The sequence below is a fragment of the Ursus maritimus genome, unplaced genomic scaffold (genome assembly GCF_017311325.1).
Source record: "Ursus maritimus isolate PB19 unplaced genomic scaffold, ASM1731132v1 scaffold_3, whole genome shotgun sequence".
NCBI classification, from domain to species: domain Eukaryota; kingdom Metazoa; phylum Chordata; class Mammalia; order Carnivora; family Ursidae; genus Ursus; species Ursus maritimus.
Genome location: NW_024425563.1, coordinates 41,615,892 through 41,632,142, shown reverse-complemented (window position 1 = coordinate 41,632,142; position 16,251 = coordinate 41,615,892). Strand labels below are relative to the sequence as shown.

The 16,251-nt window shown below is 44.0% G+C and overlaps 1 protein-coding gene across 2 annotated transcripts in view; it reads left to right on the top strand.

Moving 5' to 3' along the window:
• Positions 1–16,251, top strand: part of NPSR1 (neuropeptide S receptor 1) — a 138,394-nt gene that overhangs the window by 78,798 nt on the left and 43,345 nt on the right. Inside the window, exon 3 of one of the 2 annotated variants that reach the window (XM_008686483.1) lies at positions 15,422–15,525. The exons of the other annotated variant lie outside the window; for it this stretch is intronic. Coding sequence (XP_008684705.1) covers positions 15,422–15,525 — 104 coding nt within the window. The remainder of the gene's footprint in view (positions 1–15,421; positions 15,526–16,251) is intronic. 2 annotated transcript variants of the gene reach the window in all.

The window sequence follows — 16,251 nt, the reverse complement described above, 5'->3', positions numbered from 1 at the left end:
CTTCATACTGCCGTGCCTTCCCATGTCCTGCTCTCTTCTGTGATCTCCCTAGCAAAGCACTGCTCCCTCTGCAAGATGCAAAGCTCCAGGGGCACCTCTGTGAAGCCTGCCTTGTCCTCTTGGTTTCTACCCTAATGGATTTAATCAGTCACCCCATCCTTTGTACAGATATCACACAATAACGTGGTAAATTATTTTACATGCCTCCCTTTGACACTCGAATGTGAACAAGTTGAGGACAGGAGTGGAGTTTTCTTCCTCGTAGTATTTCTAACACATGGCATGGTATTTGAAGCCCAGTGGACAGCAACCAGTAAGTATAGACTGATGATCACTTAGAGAAGGGCTAGACGAAGTGATGCAAATCAGAGTCCTCCAGGGAGACATGGTGGGAACTTCATGGAGAGGTGGGACTTGTAGTGGGTCTTAAAGGATGAATAATATTTGGGGGTTTTGATGCTGCCAAAAGTACAGGAGAAAGTCATCAGCTAGGAGGATGAGACAGAATAAAAGGCCAGACATACAAGCATGCCTTCCCGCGGCTTCCTGGTGGCCCTGATTTCAAATATCCCATCCTGTTGTCAGACGTCGTTACAGCTTCAGGATGAGGAAAATGGGTTCACAAAAAAGATGGGTGTAAGTCTGAATCACAAATCAGGCCAAGTGCTCATCACGAATAGGCTTAGGACCAGGGCTGCCCAAAGGGATACATAGAGTTTCAAACACAAAGAAGGTATGAGGTGACTACATCTGGGTCCCAACCCAACACTAAGAAAAGGGCCCAACCATCTTGAAGCCCTTAAATTCACTGTGACGGTTCATTTGCAGAGATCTCGCCAGGTCCAGGAGGGTTTCCCAGCATCTGGGCTCCTTCCCATCTCCTCTGCCCTTTCTTCCCGCTCCTGAGGTCTGCCTTAGTAACAGATTGTCAGCTGGACACAGGGCCAGGCCCATCAAGACTCGCTTTCAGGATTCTTAGGGCAGGGACGGCACTTGATCCGATACTACCTGCGATGACACAACTGTCCGGACCCCTAGGATGTACGACACCAAGAGAAAACCCTAACGTAGGCTAGGGACTTCGGATGATGATAATGTGTCAGCGTAGCTTCGTTAATGGCAACAAATGCACTCTCCTGTGGGGACTGGGAATGAGGGAGGCTGTGCGTATGTGGGGGCAGGGAGTAGATGGGGACTCATTTACTTCTGCTCCGTTTTATTGTGACCCTAAAACTGCTCTAAACATAAAGACATTAGAAAATAAAACAAAAGCTTGCTCTCCGGAAATAAGCAGAAAGAAAGAAATACCCACACTATGCCCATGCGGACATGGCCGCGCACATTCGGTGACTAGCTCCGGATATTCCGTTTGATGGTAACCCTGGCTGCTTCTGAGGAAGGAGCTGAGTGAGTGGGAGTCAAGAGTAGTGGAGGGCGCCTTCCTTATTTTTAGATTTTATTCTTTATATCAAAATATGAAGTCTAATCCTGTGCACACATTACAAATATCAGTTTAATGAATGTTCACAAACTGAACCCACCTATGTAACCAGCACCCGAATCAAGACACAGAGCACCGCCAGCTTCCCCCACCCCGCAACCAGCTTGCAGTCACCACCCCTCCCCTGCACCGAGGGTAATGCCAGAGGCCAAGGTGAGCGTCACCTGATTCTATACTTTACCTACATGGAGCCTTACAGTACGTATGCTTTTTGTGTCTGGCTCCTTTTTTTTTTTAAGATTGTATTTATTTATTTGACAGAGAGAGAGCATAAGCAAGGGGAGGGGCAGAGGGAGAGGGAAAAGCAGGCTCCCTCCTGAGCAAGGAGCTCCCTCCTGAGCAATGTGGGGTTCCATCCCAGGACCCTGAGACCACGATCTGAGCCGAAGGCAGATGCTTAACCAACTAACCCACCCCGGCACCCCTATGTCTGGCACACAGCATTCTGGTCAAGAGATCCCTCAACATTGTTACACATATTGTAGACCCTTCACCCTCTTTCCTGAATGGCTCCGCTGTGTGAATATAGCACAATGTATCTCTCCATTCTACCGGGGATGGGCATGTGGGTACTTTCCAGTTTAGAGCTATTATGAATAGTGCTGCCTTGAACATTCCAGGACACGTCGTTTTGTGAGACATTTATTTTTATTATTTGTACTGCTTGAATTGCATATTGTGTGCTGTGTTACTTTAAAAAAGTGTTTGTAAAACACCTTCCAGGGCATTTTCATGGAAATCAGAAAATGAGCTTCTTCCCTGATGACAAACAGGCAGACAAAATAATAATAATGGTTAATATTTACTGAATGCTCACTCAGCCAACTCTTTGCAAAACAAATAAACGAACAAAAACTCTGCATATATTTTCTCATGTAATCCTACCAATTGCCCGAGCTATAGATGCTTGCACTACTCCCATTTAGACTCTTGGAAACCTACGCCGAGAACGGTTAAATGCCTTGCCGGAAACCAGAGAGCCAGAGAGCAAAGGTGCAAAGCAGGGGCAGGGTGCTCGGGGGACCTGTCAGAAACGGGGAGGAGCTCCGACTGCAGCCCCGCGCACGGGCAGCCCAGCCCAGCCCAGTGCAACAGCAGGGATTGTTCTTTCTCCCCCTTCATGTCCTCATTAATCAAATGCTTTGAACATGAAAGAGAGTGAGACTGGATTTTTGTTAAGATGAAAGAAAGAAATCTGTTCCCATCTGGTACCTTCACAGCTCTCCTGTGTCAGCCATCAGGGAGCACTTCAGTGCAACCTGCCTGGTGGTGTGATAACTCCCCAAGAAAGATCTGGCAAAGTCACAGGCAATCTGGATCCACCAGCACTTGGGCGTAACGGGAGGATCAGGAGTGTAAAGTCTAGAGAAGGGTCAGCCAGCTCTTTCTAAACATTCTCGGCTTTGGGGCCCCTCTGAGCTCCATCACTGAGCTCTGCTGGTATAGCAGGAAAGCAGCCATGGACAATATGGGAGCAAATGGGCCTGGCTGCCTTCCAATACACCGTGGATCCTGAAATTTGAATTTCATATAATTTTCCTGTGCCACAAAATGTTTTCCTTCTTGTAATTTTGTTCAATTATTACAACATTTTAAAAACCATTCTTAGTTTGATAGCTGTATAAAAATAGATGGCAGAGACTAGAATACCTGGGTTTGAGTCCTGGCTCTAGTGTTTCTCATTTGGGTGGCTTTCAACACATTATTTACATTCTCGTGGCTTCGTTTCTCTCTTGGGGAACTGAGCACAGCAGGTGCATGCTTTCAAGGCCTCCTTTGTGACTCACACTGACACGTGTGCTTTCTGTGCTTTACTTAAGTTAATCCTCATAACCACAAGATGCAGAAATTCTATTATTTGGGACAGTTACATATATATTGGGACAGTTATGGTGACGGAAAGAGATTATATGTGAGTTATGCCTGACCCGGCCCCTACTGTTTATGGAGGTTAATCCTTATCACCTGCAAAAGTCTCATGTTGGTTCAATGATAGTGTTCCTGCTTCTCTAAGATTCGGGGTTTTTCTGAGCGTCTATAATTATACTGCACCTTAGACTGAAACATTTCATTGAATTAGAATTCTTCTATTCAATTAGAAATACACAAAAGTCCAATTTACGCTCCAAATTTCACTGAACCTCAAGTTGAATGCAGACTCTGAATGGGCACTAATTCTATTGATGTCTACGCTAGAGAGTTTGGCTCAGATGCACTCTTACAGACGCTGCATTAAATAAACTAACACATGTTAAGTAGCCCCATGCAATGCCTGGCACAAAGGCGGTCAGCCAAAATTTGCCCCCGCCTTCCTTAGTGGCAAGATCAGACTCAGAGAGCTATTTTTTTGGGAAAGGTGAGTGTCACCTGGGAAGATGAGGCCAAGGCCTTACAAGACACACTGGAACAAAGAAGCCTCTTCCAAGGAAACAAAGAGTCCAGCGTATGAGTATTAGCTCTGAAGCCCAGCCAGCTCCCTTGGTCCCAGACTGATCCCTGTTTCTGCCTTCATCAGTCACCCTCCAGGCCGAGCATTGCTTTGTCTCCCTCTGCTATTCTAGTGACCCAACTGTGGCCCAAATCCTCCAGCGTCCTTCCGACCCTGTGATGGGCTTCTGCTACTCTCCTCTGCTTGCTTCCTCCTATCTTCTGTCTCCTCTGAGCTTTGGCTCCATCCCCACCACCCCCACCACTCAACACAGACAACTCACTTTGCCCTAATATATTATGTAGCAGTTCAGACACTTCTAGATAACTCTGACCTTGAACACCTCAGCTTGCTTTATAAGCGATTCTGCACTGGAGGCGGTCCTGGCACATTTAGAAAGGCTCGGGCATTTGGAATTATCACACAATCCAGGGAGGCCACATTTCCTGCAATGCACAGTACAGTCTAGCCCAACAAAGAATTGCCCCTAAACAGCATCTCTGTCAACCAATAATGGTCCTATCTCTGAACCATACATCACAACTAGTATTTCTTTGTGTTCTAGTCTCTTGAGTACTGGCTTGGTTTTACTCACCTTGTAAGCCAATCAGGTAATTTAATCAACACTGTTTTCTTAGTGGATGTCAAGTGTATTAAATAAACTAACATAAATTAATGAGCATGCATTGTAGGAAATAAGGTAGACAGTCATTACTGCAGATTTAGTTTAAACAAAGCCTGAACCTTCTATTTATCAATTTTTTCAGAAAACTATCTTCCAGAAAATTGGGTAGGAGCTTGGGACTGGGCTAGGAGCTAAGATCTTAGATTATGTGAAGAAGCAGCCTTTAGGACTAGCCCTAGACAATGAATGGTCATGTGTCCTTTCCTGCCCTCCCTCCTGTTACAAGGTGGGTTCTTTGGGAGACAGATGCTGAAACAGAATGAGGCATACAAAAATGGGGGAGGGGATGTAACATCTATGAAAAGAAAAGGGAAGACGTAACATTGGGCAGGAGGACCCATCCGAACAGAATGACAATCTGACAGTTTCAGCTACCTCATTATAGGATTCCCATGCCGGATGGAAATGACTAGACCCTTCTACCCGCACCTTGCTCGGTCATTGGCAGGGCTTGCACCACTAATAGTGTGATCTCAACTAGGAAGCTGAGGCAGACCCTGAGGAATCTCAAGAGGGATCTGAGCAGTCATCTCTGTGTCTGCCTCACCTCCCTATGTATAAGCCCGTGCCCTTTTGCAGCAGGATGAAATGAGAACCAACTATTTCTTGTTGCAATCTACTACTTGCATGCCAACCTGCTACAACTCGGCTGTCTTTGGGCAAGAGCTGCAAAGAAAAAAAAAAAAAAGACATTCAAAGAATTCATCTCCTGGATAACTGCAAATGGAACTCTCCTCTCCTTCGCTTGGGTTTTTAAAACTCCAAGACCATTGACGGGATTGATGGAAAACCATTCTTACTAGGAAAACAAACTCTCATTAAAGGAGGAGACAAGTTGTCCATGTCTTACATTTTTACACTCAGAGTCAGTTTGAGCCTCATGTTGTGTGATGGTGATTATGTCCTGCCATGCCCCAAATTTCCCTGTAAAGAAGAGTGAGGAGAAGAAATAGTAGTGACTCGGTGCCTTATTTTCCCTCACTTCAAGGAAACATATGCTTTTGCTGAACCTGATATTTGCACATATGAGTATAAGAGTTCTTCATCACCCGGCAATAACCAATGACCCACTCTAGCCAATTGGCCTCGTGTAATGAGATTCTTTTTTTTTTTTAGATTTTTTATTTATTTATTCGACAGAGACAGAGACAGCCAGCGAGAGAGGGAACACAAGCAGGGGGAATGGGAGAGGGAGAAGCAGGCTCATAGCGGAGGAGCCTGATGTGGGGCTCAATCCCACAACGCCGGGATCACGCCCTGAGCCGAAGGCAGACGCTTAACCGCTGTGCCACCCAGGCGCCCCCGTGTATGAGATTCTTAGCTTTTGCGTGCAATGGAAGCAAAGAGAATAAGTTTTAGGAGGATTTGGATTCCTCCTACATGATTTTTGTTTAGTGGACCAATGGAAAAAGGGAGACACTAGTGGCATTTATGACTTACAAAGACTAAATGAAAATCTCAGAAACAGCTTTCTGTGAAGAGAGTGGTCTAATGAGAATGGATGTGATGATTATTTACCTAATTGAGCAGTAATGACTGAGGTGCGGGCCACTTTCCCAGGATTAATAAAGAGCCGGGGAGTTGACAGTTTGGGCCATTAAGCTCAGCCAGTACTTAATCTTGGCAAAGGGCACAGTGCCAGGATCATATTAGTATTGTAAAATGAGTCTAAAACTTAGAGACCCAAGAACTTACTTTTTTGAGAAATAATTTTACTTGGCAGTTAAGTACCTGACATCAGGTCGAGCAATGCAAGTTCCATCATTAAACAATTTTTCACATAAAGTCATCAAATCTTCTTCTAAAGAGATGGGGGCAGGGGGAGAAAAGGACCCTTAGCAATATCAAAAACGTTTTCATGCACAACCACAGGCAAACAATTATCACCTCCCTTGCTTTAAAAACAAAATAAACAACAGCACTACAGACACTGAGTTGAGCTGGAAGCATTGTATATCCTGGAGATTCCACTGCTATCCACTGCTATCGAGTGTCCTCCAGAAAACCAGGGCACCTCTCGTCCATAACACCGTAGTATTCGTATTCAACGTAACATTGTTTGTATTCAATGGTCCCCTTATCCAGTGTGACAAATGTTCGGATGCTACTCACTTGCCGAAAAAAAAGTTACTCAGCTTGCCAAGTGTTCATTATTCCCCTAGTTCTGCTCTGTATGGGAAAGTATGAACATCAGCTGAGAGCAAGTAGGAATCTAAGAAATGGTGCTTCATCATGTTCTCTCTGTGAGGTGAATCTTACAATAGTGGCCTCTTGTTTTCAAGGACTTTACAAATCTGTTCAGTTCGCCAACATTTCCTCGTTTATCTTACAAGCACTGAGTCTCTTGCAAGACTCCCTGAAAGGGGATGAGGCTGTAAACATGAGTAAGGCACAGCTACTGCTAACCAAGAGTTTGCAATCTAGCAGAGAGCTCGGAATCTAGAGTGCTCTTCTAGAAATCTGCATGGGGATTGAGGCAGCTGGGTGGCTCAGTAGGTTAAGCGTCTGACTCTTGATTTCAGCACAGGTCATGATCTCAGGGACATAAGATCCAGCCTTGTGCTGGGCTCTGCACTGGGCGTGGAGACTGCTTAAGTTTCTTTCTCTCCCTCTGCCCCTCTCTCCATCTCTCTCCTTCTCTTAAAAAAAATAAAAAATAAAAAATTTACCAAAAAAAAAAAAAAAATCTGGTTGGGGACCAAAATTTCCAATCATATTCCTCCTTCCAGCATCTTGACCGTATAATCATTACCTCATTCTACTCTGAAGGAGACAGTTAATGGGGCTCAGTCTGCTCTGTGGAACCATCTCTACTGAAGCAGCCGATTAACCAACAGCAGTAACAATGTTATCACTCATTTCACAGAAAGTTTCCAAGCCCTTACTTACCATGTAATAAGATGTGAGGCTCCAAGACATGACAGTGCATAAAACATAATCTTTATCCTCTCATAATCTAGCAGAAGTAGAAAGAAATACAAAAAATAAATGTGTTAAGGTGTTATAGGTACTTTGATAGGAAGGTAGCGAGAGGTCCAGAGAAGGCAATCAGCCAATCCCAGTAGTCAGAAAAGGCTTCAGGAAGGAGGTAACCCTGAACTAAACTTAGAGGGGATCCCTTAGGTAGAGATGCATAAAGGGACTCCCAAGTCAAGGGAGCAACAGAAAGAAAGGGGCTGGCAGAGTGAACAGCGGGGAATGGTCAAGGAACAGTAAAGGATTCCCATAGAAGGTCTCTTGGCTGCATCTTCTTCATACCTTACTGGGCTAACCAACACTCTCCAGTCTTCCTTCCAACACCCTGACTAACTAGCCCCCATGATTAGCAGGATAGTCCCTAAAAAGTCATCCATTGCTGTTCCCGCTTCCTGGGCTGTATGAGTCACAGGTGTTTGTTCCCAAACCAGTTTATGCCAGTTGAACTCATTATTAAAATGAAATAATTAGCATAAACTAAGTTAAAGAGTTGTTGTTTCTGAGAAAATTAAGTTGGATTCTTTGGAAAGACTTGACTTTTTTTTTTTTTCTGAAGCAATAGAATTAAGCACAGGGAATATAACTATGAAAGAATGAAGAGGGTTATAAAAATCCCTGCAATGAGATTCTGCCTCAGATTGCTTTGCTGGTATCTCACGTTCTCACTCCAATTTAAAGAAAACAAAACTGGAAATCATAAAAGATGCATTACGGATATATTTTATGCACACAGAAGAAAGATGATGCATAAAATCAAATAAAAGTCTTGGCCCTACATTAAAGAAATGATAAATGCATGCACATTAATGTTTTATATTAAAATGTTTTAAGATGGGTTTTTGTGTGTGCTTCCTTTTTTAACCAACGTTTTGATCAATTAACCAGCTGTCAGTATTAAAGTGCTTGTTGAAAGGGTTTCTCTTATGGTATGAATTTACCATAGGACAAGAAAAGATCAGACCTAAGAGGTAGACAAGAAGGCTCCAAACGTCACAATTTGCAGTTTATTCTGTAGATTGGGGGTCAGAAAGCTATAGCTCTCAGTCCAAATCCAGCCTGTAGCCTGTTTTTATAAAGTGTTATTGGGACACAGCTATGTTCATTCAGTTAAAGCGTTGTCTATGGCTGCTTCCACTCTACCATGGCGGAGTTAAGGCGTTGTTACAAAGATGGTGTTCAGATATACGTGAAGGTTTAGTTTATGCCTTCAGGAAAGGCATGAAATCATGCCCTGCTGCTCTGTCGCCTCTCTCAACAAACACCTTAGGCCACTGTGGGGCCAAATACTGTTGCCCCAGAGCACAGGGAAAGACATAGAGACAACCAATAAAAAGCCCTCAACTCTTGGGGATGGGGACATAAAATGGCCGGCCCAAGATACTATACTAATTCCACTGAAAGTCACTACCACTAGGGGAAGGGCGTAAAACTCTCTCCCCCACAAGACCCACCATAGATATAAGGCAGAAGTTCAAGTGCCATGGTGGGGAAGGAATTGGGACCCTGAGAAGGTCCCAACCTCAAGGCCCTGGTGCACAGGTTGATGTAAGACCAAGGCTGAACCAGGACTAAAGAGAGGCCTCCCACCTCCAGCCAAGCGAGCACTGAGCAGCAAGCAGCAGCCATGTTACAGGAATGCAGGTGCAGATGAAAGTAGAGACTGGAGCACTAAAGCCTCCACACCCCAGCTCCCACCCTGACACAGCCCTCAAAGAGGAATGTGAAGCGTAGGGGCCAAGGATGATCACAGCAACAACATCATTAACCACTGGGAAGATGCAAATGGAAGCCATGATGAGAGACCACGACACACCTAGCCCAACGACTAAAAGAAAACATACTGACAATACCAAGTGCTGACAAGGATAGAATGCATCTCTCAGACATTTATTTTTGGTACGGATCACAGTGGTGCAGCCTCTTTGGAAAACTGTCGGGTAGTTTCTCGTGAAGTTCAACATATGCTCATCCGATGGCCCAACCATCTTACTCCTGGGTATTTACCCTAGGGAAATGAAAACTTACATTCACACAAAATCTTATACATGAATATTCATAGCAGCTTTATTTGGAATTGCCAAAAACTGAGAAAAACCCAAATATAATGAGCTTATCCTCCTGTATTCTCAAAAGGCACCACCATCTACCACAAATACCCAACCAAGGCAGGACTTTTCACTCTACCTCACATTTAAAACATCCAATGCTCAGGCACCAAGTCTTCCTTATTTTACCTTATAAAGTCTATCACAAAGCTGCACCCTTCTCTCTATCCCAATTCCTATTTGACATACGCCAGGTACCACTTACCTCTTTCCCGTTCTTTTGCATCGTTCCGGAACAAGTACAGTGTGATTTCAGCGTTGGACCTCCACAGTGAAATTGATCCCCCCACAGTGACTAAAGAAATCTATTTGGAGCAGTTGTTTGAACACATCAACATTCAGTAGCTCCACAGGACACAGGAAGAAGCACAAGCTCCTTTCACTGGCACTCAAGACCCTAAAAGGTCCAACTCTTGTCTCTTCAGCCCCATTTCTTGCCCTTGGAAGCTCCTACTTCCGACTTCGACAATCACAAACTTGACGTTGTTTCATACCACAGCTCTGTTCGTGCTGTCAGCCCCGCCTAGAATCCATGTCTTTGACCTGCTTTTCCCCATCCCATCCTTACTAACCCTTTAGGGTTCAGCTCAGCTGTCCCCTTATTCTTGACTTCTCCCGCGCCACCCATGTCCCTGCTCCAACTGGGAACCCGCACTCAGGTTTCTGAGGGCTCATAAAGGAGCAATGAAGCCTGCGGTGAGCCTGTTTGGCTTTTCTGACTCTCAGCAGCTTCCTAGGAACACTCACTGAAGGAATTTTAAGAAGGAGGAGTAATAGCATGGAGGTGATTAAGCCTTTAAAGTGCACCCTTTGTTCCCAAGGTCCTGTTAATTACCATTTAAGAAAGGTTTATTTGCAATGTATTCAATTACTTAGGTAACTAAATAGCTCTTTACTGATTAGATACAGCTGCGTCTGCCTGATAGCCGCAAACGCTGGGGCCGTTCCAGTGATAGTCTGGTCTACTCCCAGATCCGGGCTTATTTCCGACTGAGCTCCAGGGGAAGGAAGAAATTTTCCTGGAGTACATAATTGTTAAAATAATCACTTAGATTTAGAGAAACATAAGTTTAGAGATTTTCCCCATTATTTTTAGTTAAAGAATATGTACAACAAAAGAGAAGATCCAAAGAACTCCAGTCCGTTCCACTCATTTTTCTCCAATCGATTCTTGCGAGGAAATGCTTCACGAGATTTCTATTGATCAGGTCACAACGCACAATCCTCAAGACGCTGCTCAAATCTAACCTCCTCAGCACTTCCCTGACTACCCAGGACTGCTACAAGATTTCTCTAATCTCTGACGTTGTTCCCGTGTGTGTCTCATTGTTACCTACAGAGAAAAAGGAAGAGACAGATGGGCATAAGACTGGGAGGGCCAAACAGCCCTTGTTGTAGCCCCTACCATGTGAATGGTTAAGGGAAACTCCTGGAAAAGGGGACATGGCAGGTAGATATTGAAAGCTAAATAAGAATTCAACAGACTGATAATGGAGTGAGGCAATTTCAAGAAGAGGGAATGCGTATCTGGAAACACGAAGTCGTGATCACTGCGACCTTCAATACAAAAACCCCATGTGGGCATCCGGCAAGAGGTAGGCAAGGCCAGGTTGTGGAAGGTCTTTATGCTAAACTGGGAGCTTATCCTGTTTATAGTGAAGATCCAGAAAAGGAAGACTTACCATCACAATTCTCTAAAGGAATAAAGGCAGATTCCATGGGTGGAGTGGCCCTATAAATAGAGGGGGCCCGAGAGAAAGCTCAGGACAGCCAGGGCGGGGAATGAGGGGATGGGAAGAAGAATCATGCTTATATATTGGTCTGGGGAATATGCAAGAACAGATAGAACAAGAGTGGGAAGGGAAGGGGAGGGGAGGGGAGGGGAGGGAAGGGAAGGGAAGGGAAGGGAAGGGAAGGGAAGGGAAGGGAAGGGAAGGGAAAGAAAAGAAAAAAACACAGGTACTGTGGTGAAGATTCTAATCACACTTAGTCACCCATCTATAAAACGGGGAACTTATCTTGTAGTTTCTGGTTAGTTTAAAAAATCTTAAGATACTTTAAATATTTAAAATATTAACAAGGATATAATGACTGCTTAGTAACATTCCTTAAGACCATGCTCAGTGTTGTGCAGAAGCCTGGATTAAGAGTAATAACTCTCCTTCGAACAACAGAATCAACTGGGATTAGCTAAGATTGTCACCACGCGGGGAAGCTGGGTGACACGTATGTGAAAACTGTGTTATTTCTGCAACCACTCGTGAGTCTTTAATTATCTCTAAATAAAAGTTTAATTTTTACAAAGCCACAAATGCCTTTTCGGAACCGTAGTGACAATTTATTTGATAACTGTGCTCTGAGCACCTGGATATGCCCTGCCTGCTCGGGACGCCGGCCTCTCTTCTGCTCTCATTCTCCAGAGTTCACACAAGTAATTAACCAAGTGACTGTCATTTTCAGTTTTCATTACTTCTCTTTAACAGAAACACAGCAACAAAAATAAACTATTGGAAATGGAATGATGAGTGGCCTACTCCGAAACTGGAGCCTCTTTTTTTGTTTAGCTGTTCAGCTTTCTGAGAGCCTGAATCCAACCAAACACATACCCTTTACTTTTTTTTTTTTTTTTAAGATTTTATTTATTTATTTGACAGAGATAGAGACAGCCAGCGAGAGAGGGAACACAAGCAGGGGGAGTGGGAGAGGAAGAAGCAGGCTCATAGCGGAGGAGCCTGATGTGGGGCTCGATCCCATAACGCCGGGATCACGCCCTGAGCCGAAGGCAGACGCTCAACTGCTGTGCCACCCAGGCGCCCCCATACCCTTTACTTCTGACTAAGGTTCTGCCCACTCCTCTTTCTGAGTTGCACAGAAACCACAATCCTCTCTCATAAAGGCTAGCGGTGTGTCTCGACAAAGGCAAGATTCGAATTTTGATCTGAACAATTTATTAGAGGGTACAGTTCATATGTCATCCAGGACAGAGTCGACACTTGCTTTGTCTTAGTACAGCCCAGAGCCAGGGTGCACGTCTTCATGACAAGAATGAAGACTTAATTCCAGCCCCCATCACCCTCCCACAGCAGCAGGACAGGGCACCCGAGAGCCTGAAAGATCTGCACAACTCTTCATTGAGGGCCTGCCGCCCTACGCCCAGCATCCCCAGCCCCGTTCACTAATTACTGCTGTCAGTCATAACCTGAGATGTAAATTGCCTGTGTTCTCCCCATTCTCTTCTCTTTCTTCATTGTATAAACCCAACTCCACCGCCATCTGCTGATCACAGCCAGTGACTTTGGCCACAGTCATGACTTCTCTTCTTGACTGCTATTCCCTGGACAAAGGAGTCCATGTGGCAGCCATCACTTTTAGTTCAAAGGGACCCTTGCTATGTCCCTCGGCAGGTTTGCACTTTGGGGCTAGGACCTCCAGCCTGCAGAGCAGAGAGGTGCACAATGTGTCCCAGGGGTTCTTTGGGAGTGATGTACAGTGAGGCCATTCCTGTGTCTACCCCTTGGCTCTCAGATGTATGTCTACCTCCTATTAGTGAACCATAAAGGAAGCTCTGGTTTTATGCATATGCAGCATTTTAAAGGGTGGCATTCCATCCTTTCAGAGTTCCATTAAGTTGGCACTTTATCTGTGGCTTTAATAGTCCATCCCAGTGCTGCAAGAATACAGCTGCTTCTGGGTGGTACACTACGTGATATAAACAGAGGAGTCTCTGATCAGTGGTTCAAGCCTATATCCCCTTCACCGTGAAGTGGGTCTCCTGATCAGACATTATTATATTGTGCGGCATTCCACTCCAGTTGAGCAACCAGAAGTCCTCTAGAGATTGGTGAATGGTGTTGACTACAACTCAGAGGCCAGGGAAGGCAAGCTCATACCCAGAATACATATACACTGGGAAGATGGACAGCTGGCCCTTGCCGTGTTGTGGTCAACTTTACACAAGGTGGAGAATTGGTCTTCTTAAGAAATAGTGTGTTACTGGAGCTCAGTGTTGGTCTGCATTGTTGGTAATGACAAGACAGTCAAATACAGCAATAGCCAGATTGACCATAATAAGGAGTAATTCATCATGGTGTCCAAATGAGTAGACTTACTGTCTGCCACTACTATGAGGAGCCTGATACAGAGTTATTCCAGCTGCGAAGTATGTCAATACAGATTAAACACCCAGGGACTAGGGAAATGAACAATGAAAGGCCAGCAGATCTAGTGAACCATTCTACTTCAACTAGGATTCTATTTGTTACCTGGCCTCATAAGATTCCACTCTTATAGTGGGGCCATAATGACACTTCAAGTCGCCAAGTATCATGTCAACACAGACCCTGTGTCTAACAGTCTTCAAAATGTCTGTATATTCTTCTTTCCCCAGTGTACAGTCCCTCAAATAAATGACCACAGGTTCCTTTGGGGAAGGACGAGGAGAACTATCACAGTGCACTCACTATCGTGGTACAAGACCTGGCTTTATGACTGCCTCTCCACTCTGGCTTACAGTAGGAAGCCACCACTGAACTTCTTTGTAATGCTGGTGGTCCTCTCACCAGTACATTCTTCATGAATGATGTGACTTCTGAGCCCTTCCATGGAATATAATTCTCTGGTGTGTCTTCTGGCTTCACATGACATATCCATTACAACATGCCCACTTCTGTTGGCCTTTTTATTCTCTTTTTCTACTGTCTGCCAGGTCAACTCAGACATTTCCATTTTGCCTAAGAAGGACCAACACTTTCTCCAGACTTCTGAGTGCTACCCTATCAATGAGTTTGCCTTGCCTCTTGGGCCCTTGACAGAGTGTTATATCCCATGTTTCGAGAAAGTGACCCTAAGTCAATGAATTCTGACTTATCCTGTTATAAGTCCCAGCCCGATCCAACAATCAGCAGAGAATCCCTCCAGCACTGTTTTGAGAAATGTTCTGAGTCACAAGATCAATTAGTGGTATCAGTCATGGAGGGGTGAGAGGGAGCTTCAAGACATATAGTATATGTTACCATTTCTGATGTAGACATCTGCACAGCTTACAATCTATAACTATAGAAATGAGTAAAGATAACCACAGGAGCATAAAGTCTCTGACCTTGGTCTCAAATCTTGGCCTCAGTTCCTCTGTAGTTTAGCCAACTAAGTTAATTAAATGGATCATGCACCTGATTTTTTCCAGGGACAGGTGTTGAAAGGGAAAGGAAAAGAAAGAAAAGGAGCTTAAGGTGGGGGTGGGGGAAAGTTGTTGATGATAAGGAGGTAACAAGGGGTCCACGTTGTAAAATAATGGATATAAAAAGGAGGATTTTGAGGGATTTCTTGAAGATAAATATGTTCCTTTTCTCAATTTTGCCCTCATTGATCCTCACACAGTCCTTATTTGGCTAGAGATCTTAACCTCCTTAAAACTTCCTCTTCTGTGACTTAAAATGTCAACTGTATGATTACCAAAGTCCTTCCAAGGTCGCTCCATTTGAATGGTAACAAGATCCGATAATAAAAGTCAATGGACTCCTGCCCTGCCTTACTTTTCCTTAATGGCCACCGGATGAATCAGAAAAAAAGAAAAGAAAAGAAAAGAAAAGAAAAGAAAAGAAAAGAAAAGAAAAGAAAAGAAAAGAAAAGAAAAGAAAAGAAAAAATCTCCCCAAGAATTCATTTCTACTGTGGCAAGACTGGAAATTCGAAAGATACTAACATTAACCACTTGTGTGTTTTTGTTAGACTCTCTCACAGGACTGATTAACATCTTGACAGACATCATTTGGCGATTCACCGGAGACTTTCTGGCACCTGATCTCGTTTGCCGAGTGGTCCGCTATTTGCAGGTATGTCGCACCTTACAAACGTGAGGAGACAAACTGACACCAAAATTAGGTCTTGGATTCTTCACAAGGAAAATAATACAGAAGCCAGCGCTTTACACAACGAATTGCTCACTTCCTTCTCATTGGAAGGACGAACATAATTTGTAAGATTTTTTTATTTTTTTATTTTTTGCTAAAATAATAAATATATAAATAAAACATAAATAGCATTAGTAAGAATATAAATGTTCACATTTCAAGCATTAAGTAAAATTTGGGGGTCAATGTGAAGGCCTTTGACATACTCTGCCTGCCTTGGTCCGTTCAGGCTTTTGTAACAAAAATACCACAGAGGAGGTGGCTTAGAAACAACAAACATTTATTTCTCACATTTCTGGAGGCTGGAAGTTCAAGACCAGTGTGCCAGAAATTGTCAGACTGAGGGCCTTCTTCCAGGTTGCAGACTTCAAATTATACCCTCAGGTGGCAGAAGGAGCAAGGGAACTCTGTCAAGCCTCTTTTAGAAGGGTACTAATCCCATTCATAGGGCTCTACTCTCATAACCTAATCACCTCCCAAAGGCCTCACCTCCTAACACCATCACATTGGGGATTAGGATTCCAACATGTGAATTTTGGTGGGACACACACATTCAGAGCATATATAGCCCTGTCTAAACAATCTCCAGAAAATTTGTCAATTCTTTTTCTTTTCTTTCTTTTTTCTTTTCTTTTCTTTTTTTCCTCC